At 42.0% G+C, this 27,651-nt stretch overlaps 1 protein-coding gene across 1 annotated transcript in view; it reads right to left on the bottom strand.

Annotated features, from left to right (window-relative positions):
* The window catches only part of LOC118783537 (membrane-associated phosphatidylinositol transfer protein 3-like), a 94,872-nt gene that overhangs the window by 26,284 nt on the left and 40,937 nt on the right, over positions 1-27,651 (bottom strand). The window contains exons 4-7 of the mRNA XM_036537458.1: positions 18,227-18,297; positions 15,643-15,863; positions 3,086-3,275; positions 2,312-2,443 (exon numbers count right to left, since the gene is read on the bottom strand). Of these exons, the coding sequence (XP_036393351.1) occupies positions 2,312-2,443; positions 3,086-3,275; positions 15,643-15,863; positions 18,227-18,297 (614 nt within the window). The remainder of the gene's footprint in view (positions 1-2,311; positions 2,444-3,085; positions 3,276-15,642; positions 15,864-18,226; positions 18,298-27,651) is intronic.

Genomic DNA, 27,651 nt, shown 5'->3' with positions numbered 1-27,651 from the left:
TCTCCAAAAAACATGTAAATACGCTTCTGTGCTTTTTGTTGTCTTTACATCAACAGCATTACATTATGCATTAAAAACCTTCAATTTAGCCTCACAAAGAGTTTTAGCAAAAGTCTTTGTTACTCCATTGACTGGTCGTCAAAGATTCTTCCCCTCAAGACTCAAATGGGGTTCCTCAGACAACAATCTCCATTTAAAATAGTTTTTTTCTCATACACATATAGGTGTTAACATTCCCCCGATCCTAATGAGCTTTTCAGCCTCAGTTCCACACAGTTTAGAGAGATGGCAAAGAGTCTCCTTTACCCTTGATGGGCTGCATATTCACTCTGAAAATGAACCCAGAACATGAGCATATATAGAAACATATATAGGCTACCCAGAACCAACTATGCACTCATTAACCCCTGTCTAATCCTCCTACCACTGGTTACTGAAAGGTGTGGCTGTTTAGCAGCACCCTATTTTTATCCTTTTCATCCCCTTTGCATCAAATTAGGAAGCAACTTCATCGCCATCCGCTCCAACTCCACATGCACAATTATTAATCATTTCTATATAAAACTTTTAAATAAATATGCATGACACATCTACACTACGTGTTTGTAAGCAACTAACTATTAACTTTGAAAAATCACAAAAAATGCAGAATTGCCTGCAAAAGTGCTTATGTCAATATATTGAGCTCAGGGTAGCCTTGAAAGTTCAAATGAACATACTGTATAATTTTTCCGCAATCTTCAACAGCATTGAATATTCCAAGTACTGAATTAACCTCAAACATCAAAAATTAATTTTCTAAAATAAACATCTTTTGCACTCAACATCCATCCCCAGTAACCAATAACCTAAACCTTTTGCAAGGCCATTGACCAAATAACATTAGTCTTCCAGCATGGGTCTAGCACTGTGCCAAACCTGTTGATGAATACTCTAAGTGTCCACTATAAAGCCTGGTAAACTATTTGAGACATTAATAACTGCATGAAAAACACATTGATTGTCTTTTGATTATTCAAACAATTCAGTTAAAAATACTACAGTAAACTACAGTGAGACCATAGTGAGACCATAGACCCTAACAATGACCTCAAAGCAGCACTGCCATGTTTTGCTATGTTTTATGGTACCAGACTGTTACAGCACTGGCCAATGCACCATACCAGCAGACAACAGATGCATAAAGTTTTACAAAAAAAGTTTATTTTAAAACTCAACAAAACAGGAACCAGCCTGTTGCAGAGCCACAACCAAACCAGCCATTCAACAAGTGACTCTGCCCTCTGACCACACACCTGTAGCTAATAGGCCTCAGACAGGTGGGGCTCATAAGCCAACAGCTGGTTACTGGACACACAATCACAGACAAATGTAGTTAGCCGATGTAAGACACACTTAATGAAATACAGATCAGTTATATGGAAAGATGGCTAATGGAAGCAAATGAACAGAGATTCTCAAACATACAGCATCATTTAACGCACATTTTGCCATACAATTAACCTGTTACTTAAAAAGCATGAGGTCAGCCATTTATACCTTTCAGTCCCCCTCTGTCCTGGAGACTTCTTCTCTGCGGTTAATATATTACCTTGGCAACAGTAAAAGCTCATCCTCAGCTGGAAAGACAGAAAAACTCTCCAAACCTCAGTGGCTTAGTGGGAGGTGCTTCTTTTTTCAAAGCAAGGCGACGGTCGAATGTACTCAGCGACACTGCTTTTGGAATCCTGCCAAAAATCTGTGCAATCCACAGCATGTGCTGTGTTACTGCCTGGTCATCCTAGTGAAAAACATATGCTGTGCTCCAGAGCGTATGTGAAACCTTTCATAATCCAGTGGTTGCGGGTTCGAGGGGAGGGGAGGGGCAGGGTTGGGGGATGCTGTTGTAATCTAAACCTGAACCGCCACAGTAAATATCCAGCTGTATTAATGGATAGCTTGTGAAATTGTCAACTATGCATGTTGTTCTGGAAAAGCCTGCTAAGCCAATGTAACATAATGTCATGGGCGGCAGTGTAGCACAGTGGTTAAGAAGCAGGACTTGTAACCAAAAGGTTGACGGTTCAATTCCCCATGGGGGCACTGCAGCTCAGTAAATATCCAGCTGTATAAATGGATAACATTGTAAAAATCTGTAAGTGATGTAACTCACTCTGGGTAAGAGTGTCTGCTAAATGCCTGTAATGCAACGTATGGCACAGAGAAGGAGGAGAGCTTGCAGGAGTGAGGGTCTGGAAGAGCAGGGGAGATAGCGATGAGACTTCCTAAGCCACGAGAGGAGACAGCAAACGAGACGCTGACAGCTCTCTACCTTCAGACTCTCTGTGCTGTTGTTCTCGCTGCTGTTGCTGGGGCTTCCCTGCTGCCGCTGCTGCTGATGGCCGCTGAAGCAGAGGGCGTCGAAACAGAGCACGCCCCCCACGCAGTCTCCAATCAGACACACCTGCGAGGAGGACAGAGGCGGCGGGCTGAGAGATGCGGCAGCGGGAGGACGGCAGCCATTGTTCCGTCTTCATTGTTTGTTTGGTAAACATGAATTTTAATAACACATTTCTTCGGGACAAAACCATCACAACTGCCATCGCTGCTAAATTGTATGAGATGCTGTGGGCATTCTGTCATTGCCTGTATTGTTCTAGAAATCAGCAGTGACAATGAAGAGAAATTTCTCAATTGTTTTTTTGACCAGAGTGAATTCAAAGCCCCCACCTCCCCACCTCCGCAAACCATCCCTTGAGGAACGCGTCAATTCATCAGAACATGAATGACTGTGAATCGTTTTGATTGGCAGTGGTGTCGGTGTATATTTAACCAAACAGTGTAAAAAATCTGCTTGCTCTTGGGAACTCCATTTGCCCATGAGCACACTAATTACAGATTGCAAACCCCTCAATTAAATGATTAGCGGCTTCTTAATTTCGTTTGCTTACATGAATGGAAGAAGGAAAAAACAACACTATTGGATGTGATGTCTGAGGTCAGAGAGGATGAGAACTATGGAATATGGCCGTTCCCTTCCTTTCTGTTTCCTATGACCCGTCCCTGCTGTTCGGGCCCGGGCCGAGAGGGGGCCCCTGAGGCACACCTGTCCTGTAAACCCCTGCCCGTCCTGGGACTGCAGGAAGCTGTGGTAGGCCCGGTTGGCGCGGGCGATGACGGTGGCCACGGCATCCTGGTAGCGGGGCGCGGCGATGGCGAGGATGGGGAGCGCGGCCAGCGGCAGGTGGTCGACGCTGCTGGACACGCAGCTCTCGTCGTAGCTGTAGGGGTTCAGGCTGCGGCGGGGGCGAGACGCAAAGCGCATCATCAAATACACTGAGGTCTCAGAAAACTTCAAGTTCGCGTTTTCAGTCTGCAATACTCCAGGCACAACATTACCAGTTCAAAGCGGTGGCTCGATTCCATTTTTTCAGTTTGCCTGCCTGTTTTGGCAAAAAAATTGTTAGTTCAATTTTAAAAGCATTTTTTTTTTGTGTGTGTGAAATTTCCTATTTTTTAACACTTTCGACCTAATATTTGTGTAAGCAGTAAAATCATTTATTATATTGATTATGTGAACAATTTTATACTAATTAGGCTATATTACATACAATACATGGATCAGACATTATCTTGCTACCTTTCTTTGAGCACTCATGAATATATCTTAGTAACCTGTGGTGTTTTTCTTGAGGATTTTGATACACTTGAGGACAGCAAAAGTATTGGTCACAAAGGGTAGCCATTTAGGTAGCAAGCTGAATTTAGCACACATGCTAGCATTAGTTTGCTATGCTCTGGCATAGGGTAACCAGTGAAGACTTGTAGCCAGGTATTACTTGCCCCTGAATACCATCCACAGTAGCTTGTTTGTAGTAAGGAGATAGTTAGCAACATCACTGTTAAATTACTATTTCAGCAAGCAGCAGTCAGCCAACAAATCAAGCACAGAAAAGCAAAAATTGTATTTGCTGAGGATTGAGGTAATTTTTTCCTCAAGAAAAGAGAAATTGATTCGGAACCAGCTAAACTGAGAGAGGCAGGTGGTGAAAGCTGCTGTTTTAAATTTGTTCAGTTTTGTTTGGAATTCTTTTGATGTTAACTGCATCTTGAAAATTTTGCTACCTTACTAGATCAGGGACTTGGAAATGAATGAGAGCCAACGGGAAGACAAATTTTCAATAAAACAATTCAGTTATGGTTTTAGAAAGCACTTGCCAGTAACACCATAAATGACACAATTTTATAAATGTACGTAGAAAGTTTGAACACATTAAAGTATATTTTTGCTTCTTATGACACTACTTACACTGTAAAAATAGTAAAACAATTCAAAACAACTGTATGTGACTCAGAGAAAATATTTATCTAGTCCATAAACCAAGGCAAACTGTTGATCATAGAACCTGTTGGCCAGGAAAGCATTGGTGAAGGACACCAAAAAGAAGTGTATAAATAAAAAAACTGGAGGAGTGCATCCAGAACAGAATGAGAGAGTGTGAGATAGGGAGATAGATGGAGATAGATGTCTAGAAATAGGTGCATCCTTCAGTTAGACAGTGTGGGGAAGCATCAATGGATTACCTCGCTTCTGCGCTGTCTCCTCGAACAGCTGTGCCAACCTTATAATCATTTATCAAGGCCACAGACTAGCGCTGCCATGCCAACACTGAGCAGGCACCAAACTCGTGGGCACGCTGCAGATTTCTTGCACAGGTGCAGACTTCTCGGAGGCAGGTGGCAGTGAGGATGGTCCCATGTGTTAGTCTTTGACATTGACATACAGCTAGGTGAGCTCCTTGTTAGATGGAGGGCACTGATGTGTGGGGCAGGAGTGACATAGCAGTAACATTGCCACTGCTGCTGTTTTACTCTTGAGAAAAGTACTTTGGGTACTTGAGAAGTTCTCAGAATTTCTTCAGTAAATATCCCCAAATATTCATAAGTGCATAAGTACATAAGTGGATAACATGTAAAAATGGTAAGCTACGTAAGTTGCTCTGGATAAGACCATCTGCTAAGTAAATGACATTTTATCAGGAAAGTTTGTCATGATACAATACTGTAATCGTTATAATCATTCTCTGAAGATATTGACTATAATTATTCTTACACCAGGGGGTCAAAGAGCAGATGTAGAGGCATGCATGTCTAGGGAATAGACTACAAGTCCCAGGATTCAAAATGCAGTTCAGTTAAATCTTTCCAGCTGACAAATGTAAAGGGCAAGAGAGTGGAGGGAAAGTATTACAGAGATGGATATCCACAGGTTGTTTGTATCCAGAGGAGGGAGTGATTCAAACACAAAGGATAACGTAGGTGTGTGTGTAAGTGTGTGTAACACAAACAACACAATGCTATCCCACAACAACAACAGTAGAACCATAATAAAAACCCTGGGACCACAACAAACAGCACAACCACAATAAAAACCCTGGGACCACCACAAACAGCACAACCACAATAAAAACTCTGGGACCACAACAAACAGCACAACCACAATAAAAACCCTGGGACCACCACAAACAGCACAACCACAATAAAACCCTGGAACCATTACAAACAGCACAACCACAATAAAAACTCTGGGACCACAACAAACAGCACAACCACAATAAAACCCTGGAACCATTACAAACAGCACAACCACAATAAAAACTCTGGGACCACAACAAACAGCACAACCACAATAAAACCCTGGAACCATTACAAACAGCACAACCACAATAAAAACCGTGGAAACATAACAAACAGTCTGAGCTGAGTTGTACAACCGACCTCTTACAGAATGGGGTTAGTTAAGATAACAGTGGAGAGGTTAGTCTCACTTCATAACTGGGTGACAGTCTTGTTTCCCTTCTATATACTTTCAATGGCTTCTATGTCTCTATAGTGTGGTGCTCACAACTGGACACAATACCCTAAATATGGTCTGACAAAGGCATTGTATAAAGTCAACACAACCTCCTTTCATTTGGACTCAATACTTTTGACACCCTGCATCCCAGCATCCTTTTTGCCTTTTTACTTCTTCAGCACAATGTCTACATACAGACTTGTCTAGACAGACTTCAGTCAATTGTAACTCCTAAGTCTTCTTCATAATTCAGACAGCCTAATTCAGTAACTCCTGAAAAATAAGAACCCATATGTAGAGCATTACACTTAGTGATGATATAAACAGCTCTTTTCAGCCTGCACTGTATTGCATTCAGCCTGCCTGCATTGCATTCAATTGCCTACTGGCTCATCAGGCACCCCTTTCCACGGGCAAGAAAATGGATTACATTTTAGAGCTGGATATTTGCCAAAGCAGTTCAGGTTAATTACTGTATCTCAACATCCTGCAGTAGAAACTGCTAACTTCTGTGCTGTGAGCAGCAAACAGCAGGAAGAAAGATTCTAAAGTTGCAACTGTTTTCTGCACCTCTGATTATGTGATCACAGCATGTAAGAAACACACTCACACGCTCAAGTTACATCCTCTTGTCTCCAGCAGAGCTGTAGATACTTGGTATTCAGTGAAAAACATATTTTTTTCAACACAGGCAGAAGTCTCATGCCTCACTAGAATGCGGCAGTAAGCCAAGGGATACTTGATTTGTGACACTGTTTTTATGCGTGCTGTATGTGCATCACTATGGTGGTAGGCTGCTCAAAGCTACTGGAAACTACTGGAAAGCAAGATGTGCAAGATGCGTTCTCAAGTGGCTATAAGTGGAATATGCTTTCACAAAAACACGGTGGCTGCTTTGGTGGCAGACAATGTAGCCTGTAGGGGTATACATCTCTGGCTTAACAACAACATGATACAATACCGATACCTAAGAAACAATACGATATATACGGGAATAAATGTAAGAACTGACCTCAATACAATGCAATACGATTCAATATGATAAATTTCGATACATTACGAGTCGACATAACTTTAAAGTTGTTCCATGCCTTTAAAGAAATATAGAGTATGTAGGTCATTACCTCATTAGTTCACTATTTGCCATTGAAATAACACTCTCCAAGCTCTCCAATTTCATCCACATTACTGTATAAATATGAATATATGGATAGATTTTCACATGCAATATCAACACAGCTGTATTGTTGCTCTTGTAACAATGCCTCATCCACTTCTTCCTCTCTCCTATGGAGCTCTGTACATCCCTGACCCCCACCCTTCCCACCCGAGCTGACTGGTTCACTGTTGGGGGAGCCGGTGAAGTTCAGGGACTCGCTCCAGTCGTGTTTACACAAGCTCCTCCGGCTGGATCAGGACAGACACATTAGCATAACAAGCCTTGCGCACCAGGATCCAGCCCAATTAAACATGCTTCGCTACAGTGCCGGGTTCAAAGAGCGGGCCTACGTAAGACACGCTTTTTTACTCGCTTTTTATTCATGGTGTCGCGTCGCGTGTTTCTCTGTATTTTCTGCCCGCAGACAGCTGGTGTTGATACAAGCACGGTGATTAGTTTGTCTGAAGGTGAATTACAAGGAGAATTCTGGCAGCAACACAGAAGTGCATAGTATCTTTGAACAGACAGCTCAGGCTAAGGAAATCATTACCTGCAGGTAAAAACTAACTCAAAGCCAGCTCTGTTGTTTCCTTGGCACCGCGGTGCTACAGCAGGCTGAAGAGTTTAGAGCTTCCTCACTCTGCACAATAGCAGGTGGTGTGTAATGCACCTGCGGATGTATAATTAAGTGTGCGACTGTGTAGAGTGAAAGTGGCTTGTCTATATTTAGAAGGCATGGGTGCAGCTTCCCCAGCAATGGAGTGTGGGTTTGAAGAGGCCACAAACACTTTGTTCATTAGCCTTGTAACGCCAGTTTTTAGGGTTAACAAAAACTTGAGTCACACACTTAAGTAAATTACCGCAAAAAGTAATGAAAAAAACCTATTGGAGGACAGTCAGTGTGACCTCATCTCAGTACTAGGGCCATATTTCCACTATTGGAGAGTGAACGCCCCGGTCAAGCTCATAAGTATTGCAGCATGCAAGGATGTTCAATGAAGCCAAAAGGGGAGACGTGCATAGTGCGATTTCAAAGGCCAGACTTTCAAAACCCTTTTGATGTTACGAGAGCTTTCAACATTTACAAGGCGGGGATGTCTAAAAAGTCCGACGTTAGGAGGATAACAGCTGGGGCCCTGCTGGCTATTTGTATGATACCTGTGACTGAACAGCTTTATTCATGCTGCTCAAAATAAAAAAGGCTCTTGCCAATTTAATCCAGAAAGATAATTATGCAGAGCAACAATGTCCCCTAAGGTGAGATGGTCCGGATCACCTAAGTGTGTAGTCAGCACGCCATTGCATGACTATAACCTTGAGAAGGCCAGCATTGCTGCTTATTCCACCCTAATGCTATGGATAAATACAAAAGGTCCACTGGTTCCCTGTGTAATGAATCAATTACCACTTTAATTCCCTGCTTTGCAGAGCAAATATTGTACTCAGCAAATGACCGCAGGTCATTCTGACCGTCCAGGGCAATTGGAGGATATGACCTGGAATGCCAAAGGGCTGGTTCTAAAAACCATCAGAGGAATAATAAACTGCTGTCCGCTCTCCAGGTGGCCCTGACCGCCGGGCGCACAGATCACAAACATCGCACTGCCCAAGACCCAAGACTCTTTTCCTCAGGACAGAAATAATGAGGCCCTCCTGAAATAAGCATTTTCGAGGGAAGAGACAGAGAAAACACTTTATCAGAGAATTTTTTTCTAGGCAAACAGGGAAAAAAATAGCCCCTGCTTAAGCGCTTCCCTCCAAACAACCCACCACCACAAGACACTCTTAAAGATTTGATTTCTTATTTTTTTGTTCCAGCAGAATTTTTAAATTGATTCACTTCAGCCGGCTGCGAGTTATTTATTTATTTTAAGCTATCACACAGGAAATGAGAGAGCAGCTGTGAGCGAGATTTAATTTGAAAGCTTTTTGTTGCCGCTTGTTAATTGGTTGCGCTGTGCAGAGGGCGGTGGAACCCTTTCCACATCCTCTTTCATTCTCTTCCCCTCCATGCTCTTTGAATGCCCCTATGTAGGCTCCTCATTACTGTACTTTTTCCAGAAGCCAACTGTAGCGCTCGTGACTCTAATCTCGCTCTCATTAGGAAAGCAGGTTCTTAATGAGCTGCGAGTGTCAACCAGGATCAACTCCGGTCTTTCTGAGATGCTGAGATGCCCTCCAGTTTTGTTTTTTTTTTTAAAAAAGAGAAGAACACATCAAAGCCCAGGCTTTGACCTCGAGAGAGAGCTTCTTACGCTTGTAAAGCATTCACATACGTGGGGATCATTTGACTGGGCCAGAGCGGTCTTTTGCATTTATATTGAATTTCAGCAGCTAGGCCCCGAATCGCTTCCAGCAGTGTCAGAGGTCAATCACCCCCTTCCCTCCGCTCATATTTACTTTTGTCGGTGTGAAGTGCAGCACAAAACACCATCAAAACAAGGCAACTGAAAGAGATGAAATGATTTTGCTGTTTATATACATATTTATGTATGTTTTTTTTTTGCTGTACTACTACTTTGTTGTCATTTATAAAAACAAAAGGTGTTCCTGCTTGACTTTATTTTGCCAGATAATCTCCATAGGTCTCTGGAACAATAAAAACAGCAGTAATAGAAATCATTTTCAACACTTTTACCCTGTTTAGACCACTAGGTCAATGTGCTCTATTACACCCGGAACAGCCAGGAACAAATACTGCAGTTCTAACAGATTTCAATGCCAGAGTGACCTGATTGTGAACTTGAGAGCCCTGTTAAGGTGAGAAGATGAGAATTCATACAGTGGTGTAAACTTCAGAAGCCAGTAACAACCACAGATTTTCTTGAGTGGAAACTTTGGCTTTGGAGACTTTGTGGAACACAGGGTCTTACCCCTTAACTAAACTGTCCCAACAACCCAACAACAGCCAGGCTCATGAGTGGCTAAGTCCTACAACCAGGGGTCCAACACAGCTGTGTCATCTGTTGACACTGACTGGAATCCCACAGTTATGGAACAAATTGCTATTTGGATGCACTATGACAGGTCAGCCCCTGTTGACCTGCGAGTTACTCAGATGCAGTCCTGGGGATTGCGCCCATCCTCTGATTGACGCCTGCCTCCTAATGTACTATGGAACTTGTAGTGTGAAAAGCAGTTGCATTGGCTTGCTTGTGTATCAGAGGATTGCATGTGCTTTGCCCTGCATTCTTGCTCAGACACAGAGGTTGTTGCAGTTGGGTGAGCTCGGTGTTCAACTGGCAGTCAGAAGCGGTTGGATAGAAAATGGGGGAAAAAACAACAGCAGGAGGTTAAATTAGCCGCACAGCACCGACCTCCCGCATCATCTCTTATTAATCATTGTTTTTGCTGTTTGCCGCTGATAGAGGCATTCAGACCTACAGGGCACACATGCTCACCGCCCTGTGAATTTATTAGCGCACAGCCCGTTAGACCCTGTTTGAGCCTGCGTTTCAGCGTGGGCCTTTCGCGTGAGTGTTTGGGCATCGGAGGCAGAGAGACTGAGGAACGTGGCTGGAGCTCAGCTGTCCTGCTCTCCGGCGAGATGCTGCTCTATTCATATTTCATTCAAAGCCGTGTGGCGAGCCGAGCGTATGCCAGCCAATGGAGGCAGCGGCGGCTCTCTGATCTGCTTGTGCTCTCATCCCCAGCCTCCATCCCTCTTACATGTCAATCACAATCCAGGACCCACTGCTTCAAACCCACCTCAAAGGGCCACATACTTTAAAGCATGATTTATACAACCGTTTGACAAGGAAACAAGGGAAGACAAGGAAAGTGGTTGAAAAATAGTGTGCTGACTTGAAAACATGCATATGCTTGACACATTTCCCCCAGAGAATGGCAGCTTTTAGTGTAGCATGAAAAAAAAATGAGCTGCTTAAGAGTCCCTCTTTGGCGATGGAGGTCTCGCAATGTGACTGCCTGCACAGACTCCTTCCCTTCCTCACTGTTTGAAGCACTGCAGCTCCGGTCCCTTCAAGTCCCCATTCACTGTCCCTCAGGTCTTCATTACTGAGCCCATGTCATATGCAGGAGCATATTTCTAACAGGGTCCCACCAGTCATTGATCTAAAAGCAGCATGAAATCCTGAGAAAAACTAACAAGCCTCTGACAATGAGACGGCTCAATTCACTTTTAGAAAAAAAAAAGACTTTTTTAAAGACAGGCTCTCCAATAGGCTGAGGGCACCTCTTACAGGCAATCACAGTTTATTTTGAATTTTAAAATGTCACTGTTGATTAAAACATTTAAAATGCAAAATATAGTAGTCAGATTTTAGGTAAAATTAAAGACGATTTCATAAATCTTTTTCTTTACACTACTGTGATTTCATCTTGGTAGTTGTGTCTTATAGATTACTGTCAGTACTCCAGCCCCCTAGCTGTGTTTTTGTTTTCCCCGGTCCATGTGCTTTTGCTTTTCCTTGTTTCTAGCCCTGCCCCACTCCCCGCCTTGTCTCCGCCCGCCTGATTGCCTGATTGCCTGATTGCCTTCACCTGCCTGCCTGCACACCTGCTTCCCATCCCTTCATCTGCCCTGCCCTGTATCTTCCCTGCGCGTCTCTGTCCTGTTGCTAGTTCATTGCAGTGTATTCTCACCTGTTTTGTCCCCACCGTTGATTCTGCCTGTTTGCCTTCCTGTTTCTCGACCTCGCCTGTGTACTGACCTTGTTCCTGCCTGCCACCTTGCCACGATTGGCTGCCTGCCCGGTCCCCGACCCTGTCCACGGACTGCCTTCCGGTTTTCAACCCTGCCTGTTTCTGATTTGCGACTAGCCTGACAATCAATAAACCTGCTTGGAACCTGAAGCTCCCGTGGTCCGCGTCTGAGGCCTTGCCCAGCCCTGACAGATTACTACCATATTCTTTCTGATCTCAGTCCACTGTGGTGGAGCCTCCAGGGCCTATCACAGTAGAAAAGGTGAAACTCAACAGAGAAATATCCATAAAGGTTATGAATTTAATATTCCATATGCCTCCTTCAAAGGATGGTAAATGTCAACAACCTGCTAAATAACATACCCATGTCTTTTCAAGGGTATATGCTCTTTTCCAGATAATGCTGAGGGGTTGTTTTTTTCTAATTTAATCTTATCCACAGCTGTCAGGCAGGCTTGTCTATGTAGTCCAGACATTCCACTCTGAGACTGCTGTTATCCAAGTTATAATTTGTATATCTTTTGCTTTAGAGCAGTTCCTCTCATTGCTGGCCCTGTCCATCCAAGTGAGGTAAGCTCATGTCTGAGTGTAAATTTTGTGAATAAAAAATGTGTGAATAAAATATTAAGTTGTCTTCAATTTATTTTGTTCAATCAGCTTTTAAATGTAGGGAAGCTGCCTTAACTTATTTAGCCTATTTAGTTCTTTACATCTGTAGTTCAACAAAACTCAATCCACAAAAAAACACAGATGCTGTTCACTGGCTCACAAGCTTGAGTATGTCATCATGTATAGGAACTCTATCCCATTTGATAGTTAATTGGTCTTTGGAGCTAATAAAAGTTGAAAATCTAAATGGATTCTCAGCTATGCCTGAAAACCCATATCTGCACAGTGGTGAAGATGTCTTTATTTTGTATTCTTACTTACTGTAGGGTGTATTGCGTTGCACTTACGCATTGAACCAGGAGCCCACATGTGATCTTAGCCTTGTGTTTGAGACTGCCGCAGATTCAGCATGCGGTCAGCATTATCCTGTTTGTACAGCTTTTCATGCTACTCCATTAAATGCATTTTAAAGTGCTCACACCTTGTACATCGCTCTGGATAAGAGCATCTGCTAAATGATGATAATGCAATGTAATGTAATTTTTATGTGCTTAATACAGCTGAAGTGAGACAAATCCATTCTGACAAGAATACTTCAGTGTTGGTGCAATGTAATGCCTAGACTGGATTACTGCAATACTTTGGTTCCTTTATCATCCCAGGCTCTGCATTACAGTGACTACAGTTCGTAATGCAGCAGCCAGGTTTGCTCACCCATTCAAGCCGCTCACAGCACATCACTCTTGTTCTGTTGTTTCTGCACTGGCTTCCTGTCAAAATCAGGGTTGAGTTTAAGATCTTACTCACTGCTGTCTAATTGATCCCTGTGCTTCCAGTCCGGCGCTCAGCAACTGATCCACAGTCGCCTTAAAAATGGGAGGGGGAAGAGTTTTTACTGTTCTGCGCCTTATATTAGGAACTTTTGCCTCAGCCATGCAAGACCTACAAATGCCTTTTAAATCAGGATGTAAAATGTTTTAGTTTGTGCCTGCTTGTCATTTTTGGACAAGTCCCTTCATAGCCAAATGTTTATCTGAAAAGTGTTATACATCATGCTTTATATATAAACATAAATATGGAGTGTTTATATATATATATATATATATATACTCATACTTTATTGCATTGTGTTTTAGTTGCAGGTTGAAGCGAAGACAAGGACTCAGTTAGCACAAGGTGGATAGGACCAGACATAAATGTTTCATTGTGTTCTATTTGTACTTGCCTTTGAGTATTAACCCACAAATTACATTGAGTTGCAGAAATCAAATTGAAGTGACTGGACTGTAATTCCTACTGAGGCCAAGACTGCTGGAAGTATCTCCAGCCCTTGATTAGGTACCCTTGTATTCATTCATGCTGTTCAATCAAGGTAAAAACTGGTCCCCCTCCTGTTTCTATTCAACTACTTGTGAATGCCAACTGAACATCAAGCTTGCCTGACTGCAATAACTGTAGCTGTTTCATGGACGCAATATAACTTCACTGTGTGTGCTCAGCTCGTATAATGCAGCGGGGACATGGTCTCTACGAACATCAGTGAGATTTATGACAATCAACCAAACCGCACTTTATTTAGCTACAAAAACAACAAACATTTCCATGCTTGTTGATACTCGCTTGCGCACAAAAATACTCTCCTCAGGGGAACAGGGTGTCTATATTTTATATCTGTATTTGATTTGCCTTCCCTCAGTGTTCTCAATACATGAATACATTCTGAAATACATTTTTCTGCATGAACATGCTTATATTGGGGACAGCAATGGCATGATACTTTAAAAAGAGATGACAATGGAAAAAATATGAGTGAATCAGGTAGGATTACACAGAGAGCATGAGTGCTATTCCAGGCCTCATTTATCTTGATATCCCACATGGCTAACACATGGTCTTGCTTTTTGTCTGTGTGGGGCTGATATCAAAATCATCCCACCATCATGGGAGATCATTTTGGAATACAGAACTGTGCCATGATTTTAGTGCAATCTATCCATCTTTATATCTGTCTCTCTGTCTCTCAGCTAGGAAGACACAGGAGGTAAAATGGTTTAAAAAGTTTGTCATCTATTGTTATCATTGCATAGATTTTTTCATAGACATACATTTTAAAGATCAGGGAGACTGGAGCAAAAGTAAGTAAAAGTAAAAGTAAGTCAAATATACAGAGAGGAAAAGAGTAAGACCAAACAGGCAGACTATTTTACTTGATTCTGTCTGAACATTAACATTAGTCATGAACACAAATTCTACACAAAACACATGATGTTAGCTAAAGGTAGGCAGCTAAAAGGCATAATTTCAATATTCACATTCCAGTTTCAACGTCCACTGGAAGACACTAATGATTCAGGAAGTCTCACTGTTAATCAAATGAGTCTTAACCAGTCCAGTGACTGTGTAATTACTGTTTCTGACAGCAGACACTTGTAGCTTGCTCTTTCCACCACAGAGGAGCCCACTATCTAGCTATGAGCATTCTCACCTGTAATAAATTGAAGAAAGGTGTTCCTGTCCATGTAAAGTAACAACTTTACAGATGTATTCTGACTCATTTTACTGCACAAATGAAAATAACAATTGCTTTCAAACAAGCAGTACTACCCTGAAATCCACCTTGTGACTACCAGAAAGCTCTCAGCCTAGCAAGCTCTCCCCTTGCTTGATTTTGCATTCATATGTAAAACATTTATTAAAAAATAAATTGTCTTTTGGCTCTTCCCTCTCTTGAGCACTGATAATCTTTTATGTGAAAGCAGTTCATTTGTATCGCTTCTCAATTCATTAGTTTTTATACCTATTTTCCGTCATTTTTGATATTGCCATCACACAATGCAATGTGTGGGTTTTTGTCAGATCCTTGCAGAGCATTCTTACTAGTAACGCTGTGTCACCGATTTGTCTGAGGTCTGTATTAAACAAACATTATTTTTGCATTCATCAATGTGAACACACAGTCAACTACATTTTTCTTCCACAAATGACTCTTTAAAGTTAGTAACTGTCAAATCTAAATTAGTATTCTAACCAGGTTCATTGAGCTCCTTTGAAATGCGAAACATCTCACACAGCTCACACCACATAAGAGCATCATAGATCATTTGCTGGATTCTTCTTTGAAGCCCATTCCTATGTGCTTCAGCTGAACAGGCTGCTTCATTCAATCCATCTGGCCTGATCTCACAGGGCTAGAATCATATAAGAATTCATCCGTGGACAGCACATCAAATGGTATGTGTATAATATCTGAAAATTACTATTAAAGTACTGTACAGTGTACCCTGAAACAAAAAAACAGCAACTGTTTTGCTACCATTAGCCTACACGCTAACAGGATGGGATGTTTCCCCCAGGTTTTGGCAGTTTCACTCACTGAGACACCAAAGAGAAGGCCTCGGCGCACACGGCGGGACAGGGGACCAGCTTGATGACCACGTGCTCGGCGGCCGCCTGGAAGTGCGCCTGAGCCACCCTCTCCAGCACGGAGGCCAGCGTTGCCGTGTCGCCCGCCTTGGCCCCTGGGTCTCCCCCCGCAGTCTCCAGGATGTTCCCGCCATGGACCACCAGGATAAGCACGTGGGTTTTACACTTCCTCTGAGGGGAGAGAAGAAGGGACCACACGGAGAGAGAGGGAACAGTCAAACAATCGTAAACTGAGTGAAGATTCTGTGTGGCAGGTGTGTATGAGCCAAGGAGAGAGGGTGGCAGATGTGTTAAAAAAGCAGCATTTAACTGTGGAATATGGCCAAACCTAGGGCTCAGTGTAAGAATCAGACATAAACCCATTCATTCATAAAGACTTTTGGGTCTTAAGATGAGTCATTAAACAATAAGAGGTTGGGAGTAAGAACTCTAAGAACACCTGGGAACATAAGATTAAGTTCAGAGAGCTGAGAGTTTCAATGAAAAACAGGCTATCACAGGCCATAAGCCGCAAGAGAGCTGCAAATCTCATCCAAGACAGAATCTCTTTAACGTCTGCAAGGACAATGAACTAATCCAAAGTTACTGATGAGACTGGGCAGGAGTCCTGTTTATGACAGATATAATTAGAGCTGGGCTGTAGAGAGCCAGAGAATTGGAGAAGCCAGGGATGACGCACCACACAGAGTTTTAAAATGCTGGAATTGTACCATATGTGAGGTCTCCAATGGGGGCCACTCTAGAAGCCCTCAGGGGCCACACACAGGGCCCATATTCATCTCTGAGATGTTGTACACTGTGTTGCCTTTGCTTGGAATTTTAAGTCACATGTCTACCTACATGAATTTCTATCACCTAAGAATGGATTCTCACCTTTTTCATCTTTTCTGTCAATCTCTCTGTCTTCATTCATATATCAAACTATATTCGTTGGTGGAAAGCAATGGAAGTATGCATGTTCAGGAATGTCACATGCCTTTCTTTTTCAATACAAGCTCAAAATGGATGTAAACCTTAAAATCCATTCTCTGCTAGCAACCACCAAAATAAGGAATTTGACCACAGCATTGTAATTCATAAGCGCCCCTGAATAACTGTTGAGTTAACATTAAACAGATTTATGCAGAAAACCCTTAGACTTCATAATGCACCAGCTGCATGTGGGTGCTAATCAGGTGACATTTATTAACACAGCCAGAAATTCATTCCAACTGAGGGCCGTCCCATTCCAAAGAGTGGGTGTTAGCATGCTATCCACCAGTGCACTGCTCACCCCTGTCAGTGTGGCAGCAGTGTGGTGAAGTGGCAAAGAGCAGGGCTTATAACCTAAAGGTTCCAGTTCAGTTCCCCACTGTGGCACCAATCTTGTACCCTTAGGTACTTATCCACCATGCCCTCAGTATAAAAATGGATAATATGAGAAATGTAATCTATATAAGTTTCTCTGGATAAGAGGGTCTCGTAAGCAACTAAATGTAAAATCAGTAAAGACACACACAACTGTCAGTTTCCTTTTCGGTTATAGTTCAACTTTTCAGCTGTGGCATTTTTTGTCCTCCACTTCTTGTTTGTACAATCACCTAATAGCTTTTATAGCTAACGTCTGAACCATGTTACCGACAATCATATCGACAGATAATACCTACCCATACAGTAATACAACTATAACACTAAAATCTACAAGATAGAGTTATGAATGATTGAGTTCATCTCAGCAAAATTTAAATACATATGCAATAATCTATTACACAGTTGTGACTAGCTAAGATGCTGAATGCATATTTAAGATTGAGGCTACAATGCTATCAGTATTTTCAAAACATAATATAAAGTGAATATTTATCTCTTAATTTTGTCTGTGTTGAAGATACGTAACTTAAATTGCTTCTATTAAAGTTATCATAAAAACTGAGGCAATTCATCAGTTGACAGCTACTGCCACCACAATGGATATGAATAGCTACAAAAGCTAAATTTAATTGAACTCGGGCACAGTTTGTTCTTGGCTAAGTTTGTGGAGGAAAGTAAAATAATATACGGGGGTAGTCTGGTTCAAGGACAAATGTAAAATGTGAAAAAATGTGAAATTATTGTGCTTCTTCATACCATCAGTCCCAGCATTCAATACACCAACAGTAAGCGTGAAATGTGATGGAACAGCACGCTTTTAGAAACAAGAGTGGAAATTTCTACCTACATTTTGAAAGCCTCTGACACAAGTAAGCTGCCAAATAAAGCAAGGTTGCCTCCCCATCCCTAAATGGGGCTTGTAATGATATCCTGTTAGAGTACGTTTACATCCTAAGAGGCATTTCTGAATCCCTTTCAGCCTTATCTCCGTAGTGGAGATGAAACTGGCCATTGTTGTTAGAATATTTCTCACTCGTAGCTTTCAACACAGAGATTTTATGAATAACAGTGCTGCAGCGCCAGTTCCATAGTGAAGGCTCGTGAACATTTTTCTTCTTTAGAGGACGTGTTCTTTTTTCATGTGACTTTCACAGAGAGTTTACTGTTTTATAAGACGGTCTTACCTCTATCTCCTCCAGCTCATCAGTGCTGCTCTGGGGGGCACAGCGCGTATGCCCCATGCGATACAGGCTCTCTGAGCAGGGCAAAGAGCAAGAGAGACAGGGGGGAAGCAAGAGAAGAAAGAGCAAGTCATTACAGGAGCCACTTCACACAGATACACTGACAACTGTGTCACAGAATTGCTATCGATCTAAAGGGGCTGACCTATTTCAATTTTATTTATCTCTTTACTTTTCTTTTTTATTTCTTCCGTAACAGGAAGACGAGGGACCAAAGAAAAGGACCTTCCACGCAAATCTCATAAGGACTGATTTTGAAAGTCAATACAGGAAGATGCAGTAGCTTTCAGGCGGCAACTCAAGGGATAGAGCTGCAAGGCCAAGCACAGCCTACTGCACAAGAGAGGCATTCATAAAGGACAACCAGAATACAGACTAAGAATATATTACAAAAACATTTTCAAAAATGTGCATTCTCCTGCTTCTTTGATAACTGTTAGTTGCCTACAATGAATAAAATGATAAAATATAGATTATTATGTTCTACGAGCTGGCTGGAGATTATTCCAGCAAGGATTTGAGAGAGTTGCATTTACATAGAAGTTGACAGCATACAACTGTGAACATCTTGTTTCGCCTATCTATCTGGTCATTTTGACTGGTTTCAATTCAATACACTCCACTTGTAAGCATCACTCTAATAAAATGGTTGATTCCTACAATCCAAATTATGAATGAATGAATAATATGAACATCCGCCTTTAAAAAATGTTTATCCCTTAAATAATTGAAAAATGTCATTAGTGAAGTTAAGCATTGGAAAACAATGTATTTGAATGTATATTAGGTTTATGTGATACAATCATTTAGTAAATAAAATACAAATATGACTCACTTGTTGACTCACTTCATGATGACACCTTAATTTGTGTATTCATGCAAATTGCAGGGTCAGAGTAGTTAAGTAAATTCTAAAGATAAAATAATAGTCACTCAGTTGAGTGCATGATTATTTTAACTGTTTTTGCATTGTGTTGACTACAGTGCCACTGTATGGTCACGATTTGATCACAAACTTGTGCAAGGCTGCCTCCGTCTTACTGGATTAAATTAATTTTTTGTCTCCTTTGTTCTTCACTGTTCTTTTCTTGTTCTCCCTGTCTTAAGAAGTCACCATTTTCCATTGGTGGAAAGCACCATTTTTCTTTTTTGAAAATACTTTACTGTGTTCATACTGTTCATTCTCTTTTTCTGCTGTGTTGACTGCAATACTTGCTTGGTTCTTGTAAGTGGAGTATTTATGTGGAGTGGAGTATTGTAAGTAGATGGGAAAAATTTATGAATCACATGATGCCACAAATATTGCAGTCAAACAAAAAGTATACCTCCAAATATGTCACAATCAATTTGAAAATCCTTTTCAGTGTACCCCCACGGGGGTCAGGCCAGGGGAATCAGTGGCCATCTTCCGACTCAGACTGAAGGCCCACTTCTTCAGACTGCATCTTGGTTCCACCTCAATCCCAACCTCCTAACACCTGCTACTTGTATTACTTGCTGTTTATTTTACAGAAAGTGCCACAATGTGTTATGGATTCTGTGATTTAGTGACTGTGATGTATGGCAGTGCGTAGTAGTACTTGGCTTTCCTTAGTTTCTAGGCTGTCTAGTCAGGTTAGGACAAGTTAACTTATGGTAAGGCTTGAACAGTGCTCACACTCACTGGTCTAGGGGTGTTGTTAGCCTGGTCTGACACTGTTGCTCATTCAACTTTAATGCATACATGTACTTGTCTTGTGCTGGAAGTTATTCTGTATAAGAGCGTCTGCTAAATGAACATAATGTAATGTAAACAAGTAACAAGCAAATGCACTTGAGTAAAACTAACTAGAAAAATCCTCTGTCGATCATAGAGCAAACATTTAAAAACAAACACGTAACAAAAAACAAATGTATTTCATTCGGAGCTGCACTGAAACAGCTCACACCACCTACCTCTAGAGAGTTTACACTGAGAGCAGGTCTTTACAATGCGGTGCAGTGCCACACACCATATTGTGACACACAGTTACACACTACTGACACACAGCCCACCTTGCAGTATGGCTTGGGTTGTCAAAAAGTAAAAGAACACAAAAAATTAGTACACTAATTTAAAATACCATGTGAGTTTTTCTCACATGGTACACCTCTTCTAAAGCTCTGTCCTCTTTTTTAGGAGATACACTTCATGCTTTTTAGCAGGACATTTCATGCTTATCCAGGTATTCTGGTTGGGACCAGCTGCAAGGGGCCGCTCTGTCACCCTCCTGCTGCGTGCTGAAAGCTGACTGTGTACTCTTCCTCACAGCAAGACACCAGCCAGAGACACAAGGGGATGCAAGGCACTATTTTGGTCACAAACTACAATAAAGTCTGAGTTCTCAGTGGGAAGGATAATTGAGGGGGATGACTGCCAGATCACCTAGAGGCGCTATCTGCCTCTGAAAGCACTGACAGTCATGCTGATTATATGGTATCTCACTTAATTAAAAATATATTCTTCACACAATCAAGTCAATATCTTTATTTCAATCATTCCTCATGACTGTCTCTCTCTTAAACATGTGTGTGTGTGTGTGTGTGTGTGTGTGTGTGTGTGTGTGTGTGTGTGTGTGTGTGTGTCTGTATGTGTGTGTCTGTGTGTGTGTGCAGTGCTGGTTGAAAGTTTGCAAACCCTACAGCAATAACTTTGAGTAAACGTCTCCTAAAGCCACTAATCAGTCTCTGACATCTGCTTTGAGACACTTTTGCCCACACCTCCTTACAGAACTCAGCAATTGAGTGAGGTTTGTGGGGTGTCTGGCATGAACTGCCAAACTCAGGTCCTGCCACAGTATCTCAACTGGATTTAGGTCAAGCCTTTGACTTGGCCAATCGAAAACACAAATCCTCTTTCCCCTGAACCATTCTTTGGTAGATTTGCTTAAATGCTTTGGGTCATTGTCTTGTTGGAAGATCCATTTTCTGCCCAGCTTTAGCTCCTTGACTGATGGCATGAGGTTCTGTTCAAGAATCTCCTGGTATACCTTAGAATTCATGGTTTTCTTAATGATGTGGAGTCTTCCAGGTCCAGAGGAGGAAAAGCAGCCCCAGATCTTGACATTTCCACCACCATGCTTGACTGTTGGGATAAGCTTGTTTTCGTGGTAGAAAGGCCCGCTATGAAGGTGCTGTCCCAGACAGACCTCAGCGTACCCGCAGTTGTCTCCTTATATCCCAATGTCTATGCAGTATTTATTGCATTTTTTATATATGACTTTTTGTATCCTTGCCCAGACTGCTGTGCTCTCATTACCCTCTTCCTGTTGTCCTGTGAGCTCTCCTCTCTTTTTGGTGTGATATGTTTGCATTCACCTGTATGGATAACACCAAACTGACCAGGTTTCTTATCTCTGTTCATCAGTCCCACCCAAACTCTTTCCTTGAAGATCTCGCCTTTGACTGGTTAATTTGGTACTCAATTATTTACTCTCCTGATTCTACTTACCTACTTCATTTAACCAATGCAACTTGGGGTTCACTTATTTTTGCACCTGCACTAATTCCTTTTAATTTTTTTTTCTACCACACACACAATTTCCTCTAAACCAACATTTAGAATTGATAAATATAAACCTGTTATGTCAGATATAAAAGACTGGTTCTTAAAAACATTTCATGGTAAAAACTAAAAAATCTATACTTGCACAAGGGGTTCACATACTTTCATGCATATAGGTAAACATTTACATAAATGGTGAGAAATACCATTCACTTAGACTGTGGTAAGAAGGCTTTCAGCTGTGGCAGTGAGGTCTTTCACAGGGTGATTTTCCTACAGCTTCAACTGAGCTAATGCCAATCAATAAGCGTATTACAGGGCTTACAGCTGTTTACCAATGCCACCTGCTTCCTATAGCTTATGAATTTGAGTAGAAAACAAATTTCACACCTCAGGCTTTAGCTGCTTGTCTCATCAGTCTCCTGACTCTTTCCTGTGTTTTTTTTAACCTGCTCTTTCGATTGGCTCTGGCTGATGTGTTCTCATTTCACAGACCCCTTCACTGAAAGATCATATTTACTTTAATATTGTTTTTTTTTCATCCTTTATATTCATTAACACCAGATAGCAAAAAGGCAATCATTATCCTTTTTAAACACATTCCTCCATGATTATCATTTCAACACCACGGCATAACATTTACATTTACATTTACATTTATTCATTTAGCAGACGCTTTTATCCACAGCGATGAAAGCGAGGCAGAGTACAACGCATGACAACATTTCAATAGTTACAATAGCCAGACAAGGAACAAGCTAAATACTGATCCCGTATTAACTCATGGTGTCACATATGAATCATGATTTTTTTCCCTTCGTCCTGCAAATGGTTTCACCTAGTCTGAGTGCTAGGAACGACGGCACACGCCATTTATGTGTTTGATATCAGATTTGATATCAGATCTGACAGCAAAGTATATCATGCACTTTTGCAACAATAGCATTTTCCAAGTTCCTGTATTGCGAAAGAAAAAAAATGCAACTTTGATGGGTCTGCTTACTGGAGTGAGAGCCAGCTCATGAAATGTGTGATGGCAATGGGGGCAGTCATTATCTATGCCTCCATCTACCGTCATGTCAGCCTGGAGGGGAGAGGGAGGGTGGGTAACAAATGATAGGGCAGGCGAGATGAAGTGAAGGCAGCCGAACAAAGAGGGTGAAGAGGGAGGGGAGGAGAGGAGGGGAGGGGAATTACCGTAACGGGGAATCGAAGTAACGAGTGACAGAGAGGGAGGAAATAGAGGGGGAGAGAAAAGCACAGAATAAAGAGGGAGGCAGCGTGAGAGTGACAAGCTGGGCGAATGAGGGAGAGAGAAATGGAGTATTGATCCGAGGGCTGATTTTTTTTTTCTGCCTCTCTTTCCCTTCTCCGTGTGTCCGAGAATGTCAGCCCTCGGTAAATTCAATGAAAACATTTTGTCCTCTTTTTCTGTCTGCTGGCACTGCCTATTATGAGCTTGTCTCACTTTCCCCCACTGTCCCCTGTTCCCCTGGCCACTTCCCAGCCCTGGGGTAAACTGCCTCTGATCCATTTAGCCCTGAAAGGAACAGATGATAATGAGAGATGTCAAGACCTGCTTCAGAATACAGAATACAGATTTAACTCTGGAAAATGTGATGATAGACACATATCACACACACATACACACACACACACACACACACACACCCACCCACACACACACACACACACACACACACACACACACACACACACACACACACAGTTTGTAAACATGCTTTCTGCCTCAGGGCTGCTTTGACACTGGTCAGATGTGTCAGATATGTTCAGGCTCTAGGGAGGTAAACCATGCAGAAAACAACTGGACCATTTCTGGGGGGGGGGGGGGGGGGGCACATTCCTTATCACAGAAGTTCAATGTACAGGCTTCCAGAAATTAAAATTTTAATTAACACACCTGGTTCTGAAATATTTAATTTATTAACTAATTAGGTTCATGACACCATGCCAAGTCTCCTATATAAGCCGAGCTTTCCATTCAGCTATGTTAATGAAAATCATAATGTTCAGAGAGACCGCAACAGCATTTGTAAAAATTTACATTGTCTCCACATGGATGAGTCTACCTGCATAGTATCTGAGTACAATATGTAAGACATGAATGCTTTCAATAAATGTGGAAGATGCATAAGATGTTTCCTGATGTCTCACTGTTGTATGACAAATGTCTCTAAATGGAAGCTACCCAGTTCCATTTATGCTCTTTGCCCTAAATGACTGGAATACTGCTCAGGGATTTTTAAGGTGCTGTCCACAGTATTGAATGTAGAAATGGAGCCACAACCATTCATAATCATTTTAAGGCTATCAGATGATTTGAAGATTCGAAGACTACAGCTAGTTCAACAGGACTTCATCTCCTATAGCCTCATTACTGCAAAGAAAGTGCAACTGATATTTTGGTGAAAAAAAAACAGAAATTCAGTAATGAAGTAGCCAGCATTTTGCACCTGGTGAGAATTAGATTTGTTCTGAAGGCAGAGTGTAATAGAGTTTGGCAGCCACTCATTCATTACCCTGAGGAAGTGGTAGACTAATATACAGTGGTACAGTGTACTTTAGTCTTAAGTGAGAGTAGCCTAGGGTTTGGGGGGAGGGGAAGGTTAGTGACATGCTGGTGCTGTTGGATTTTGCTATGTCATTGTTTTCACTGTCTGTTGCTTTTGTCTTTTCAATTGTTGTCTTCTGTAAAAAAAAAAAAAAAAGAAATTGAGCATTCTGAGAAATCTATGCATCGTCTGTATATTTGTTTATGCTCTCCAATATGACACATCTGAAATGAACTCAGGCGGTCGACAAGCCTAGCCCATCCACTTTAGCCATGCGATCACAACTTTCATCAGGGGAAACCGGCCCTGTCCACACAGGGAACAGGCCTGTCAGCCTCACCGAACCCCAGCCGCACATTCCAGCATCGGAATCAATAGAAACAAAGTTAAATGCCTTCAACCGGCTTGCCTCACACATTCTTCTCCAGTCCATTTGTCAGGCTGCATCAATGCTAACTGTCGTTGATGAAGATGTCAGAATGCACCCATCATTAAATGGGAGTGGGGGGGAGGAGATCAAACACGGGGGCACTGAAACGCTAATGTTTAAACTTCCAATTTTAAAGGGGGTGGGGCTTTGTCACCTGGAGGATAACGGTTGAAAATACAGGTAGAAATATTTCTGTCATATCCTTGAGTGAGGCGCTTGAATTGCTTCACCAAGTCTCCTTCTGTGTAAACGGATCATACGCTAAATAAAAGCCATATCAGCTGGCCCCGATCTTGGCTTCTGATAAGCAAATAAATAATGTACAATGGCGAAAATGACTGGAGATGGCCTTTCAGACCCAATCCAGGATCCACATTCCTTTTGCATAGTAGGCATATCCAGAGCCATTCACATATCTTCATGTATCACATCTCAATTTTTACATATTATCAATCCACACAGCTGGATAGTTACTGAGCAAATCTGGGTCAGGTACCTTGTTACAGCGTACAGCAGCGATGGCCCACACGGGCATGGAACCGGCCACCTTTGGGTTAGGAGCTCTGCTCTCTGCCACTACAGCACCAGCTGTATTGTATAAAGAGGCTTGAGCAGGATGTTTGGCTAGTATACTGTGTGGGTTTACTGTTTCTGTGACAAAGACAGGGCTACCAGCCTGACTCAATCACCATGACACTCTTTGCCTGACTGCTGTGGCATCACACTGCTCCTGGTTTCTATATATTTCAATAAGAACCATGAAATGTCACTGCTGGGAGGATTACATCAGTTAACTGCCAAATATATCTGATCTGAGTTAAAATGCAGAGGTTCCTGCTTCACTTCCGGCCCAGTAAATCCACAGTAAAGCCTTTGCCGAGCACAGGAAATTAATTAAAACAAACTTTGCACAGAGACTCAAACACACTATTTAAGTGTTTCAATGTTATTGAAGTGTCGTTTCTGTCTGATCCTATGCTTTCGTCAATATTCTAATATGCCTTTCTGCAAATGGCAAACACAAAAACAGACACACAGACACAGACACAAACACACACACACAGCCTTGTAGATAAATGTTTACAGAAATGTATTAGCCAGCGAGACAGCGCAGACAAACCCACCAGATTTACGGTTTCACTTGCTTATCTTGATCTATTTTCTCTGTCTCTATTTCGGTACCATTTCATTACTCCAGAGAGATGGATGCTCTGGGCTTTTTTTTTGTGCAAACACGGGCGTAATAAAATAAAAATATGATTATAAATGGGGAAACCAGGAATGCGGGAAGGAGATTGTGTCTACAAGCAGCAGATGTTAAAAACGACTTGATTGGGGCCGGTGTGTGAGGAATACAGATGAGCGCTCGACGGCGCCTCCCCACTGCCTGCCTGCGAGTGCAGAAAGGGCTCAGGCTTGGCTTCGGTCTGACAGCTCCACCAGCCTGGCAGCTTCGGCCGTCAGATGGACGCGGCCGATGACACGTGCGATACCATCAGGAGCACGGAGGCAGCACTTACTTTTTTTCGGCTCCGTCGTATTTGTTTTCATTCATTCCTCATTCCCTTTTAAGATTATTTTTCCTCGGACTCTTACTGAAATGGACATTCGTTCCCATGTTTTACAATATTTCTAGTGCTATTTTTTTTTTTTGACAACGCAAAATGCATGGGTTTGATCTTGCAAGAGCAAAGTGGCTTTTCCTCCCTTTCCTCCCCCCTCCTGAAACAAGGCCCCCGCTGGGATTGGGACTCTGTTTGCATCATATACTTTCATATCTTCCTCCCCTGACCCAGTGATCTCAGCGAAATAAATCACCCTGGCAACAAGCGCTTGGAGAGACAACCGAACCAGAATCGCCTGTTATTGTTGTTGTTTTCTAAAAAGAGCACAGAACTCGTAAAAGATAAGTCATGCGTTGCGGCTATTTTAAGCAGGCACAATAGCACAGATTACAGAGTAAACAAGGGTGAATGGATTAAGCATGTAACATATTCAAAATGAGGTGCATAAAGCCACTGGAGCCTTTTCACAGGATGTGAAACCGTATGCTTTTCCCCACTGACTGCAGATAAAAATAGAACCTAAAATGTATTTTGCTCCAAGTGCGGCATCGATGGGTCTCTTACACTGCCTCACAAATTCAAAGAGCCACGTTTTTCTGTAATGCTTCAAATCCATGAATGGATATTTTGCAAAAGACGATTTCCTGAGAAATGCAAGAAATTGATCTAGTTTCAGTCTTTAAGAAGCCTGGGTATCAATAGATATGTGGCATTAATATCAACAGCCAGCAAGCTAAGTACTAAACAGACTTCAATTAATGTACCACACACTTTTTTCTGTAGTAAACTCAAGTAAGTCAAATTGCTAGGTTACCAGGTCACCTTAGCTAGGAGCCAGTTAGTAACCTGCTAGGTAACTAGCTGGCTCTGTTAATTAGGAATGGCTCAGGAAGATGGCCCATTTTTACCCAGTTTGTCTGTGTGGGAGTAGTTACATTCACCTGTGCAACAGTTCTTCTTAGCAGTCCCCATGGTAATGTGTGCTATATTTGATCTACTGCTTATCAGTGATGCCTCAGCCAATCATCTTTGTTCACATTTGCCCAAACAGATCTGGTTACTATAGTCAAATATACCCAGAATTATGTCTACTTAATTGCTACTAGGGTGGCTCACATTCCTTTAAATTTCTGTTGCCACTGGGTGCTGCAGAGTGTTTTTATTTATCCTTATTACTCATTGGACAGCTCCATAAGGAAGGGAACAGATGAAGTGCAGATAAGAGAAGGAGAAGAAAGGGGAAGATGGGCAACACGTGCTCGGAGCTCCTCGTGCTG

Source organism: Megalops cyprinoides, chromosome 9 (assembly GCF_013368585.1).
Source record: "Megalops cyprinoides isolate fMegCyp1 chromosome 9, fMegCyp1.pri, whole genome shotgun sequence".
Classification (NCBI taxonomy): Eukaryota; Metazoa; Chordata; class Actinopteri; order Elopiformes; family Megalopidae; genus Megalops; species Megalops cyprinoides.
The sequence above is the reverse complement of the archived record's forward strand: the minus strand, read 5'-3'. Positions and strand labels throughout refer to the sequence as shown.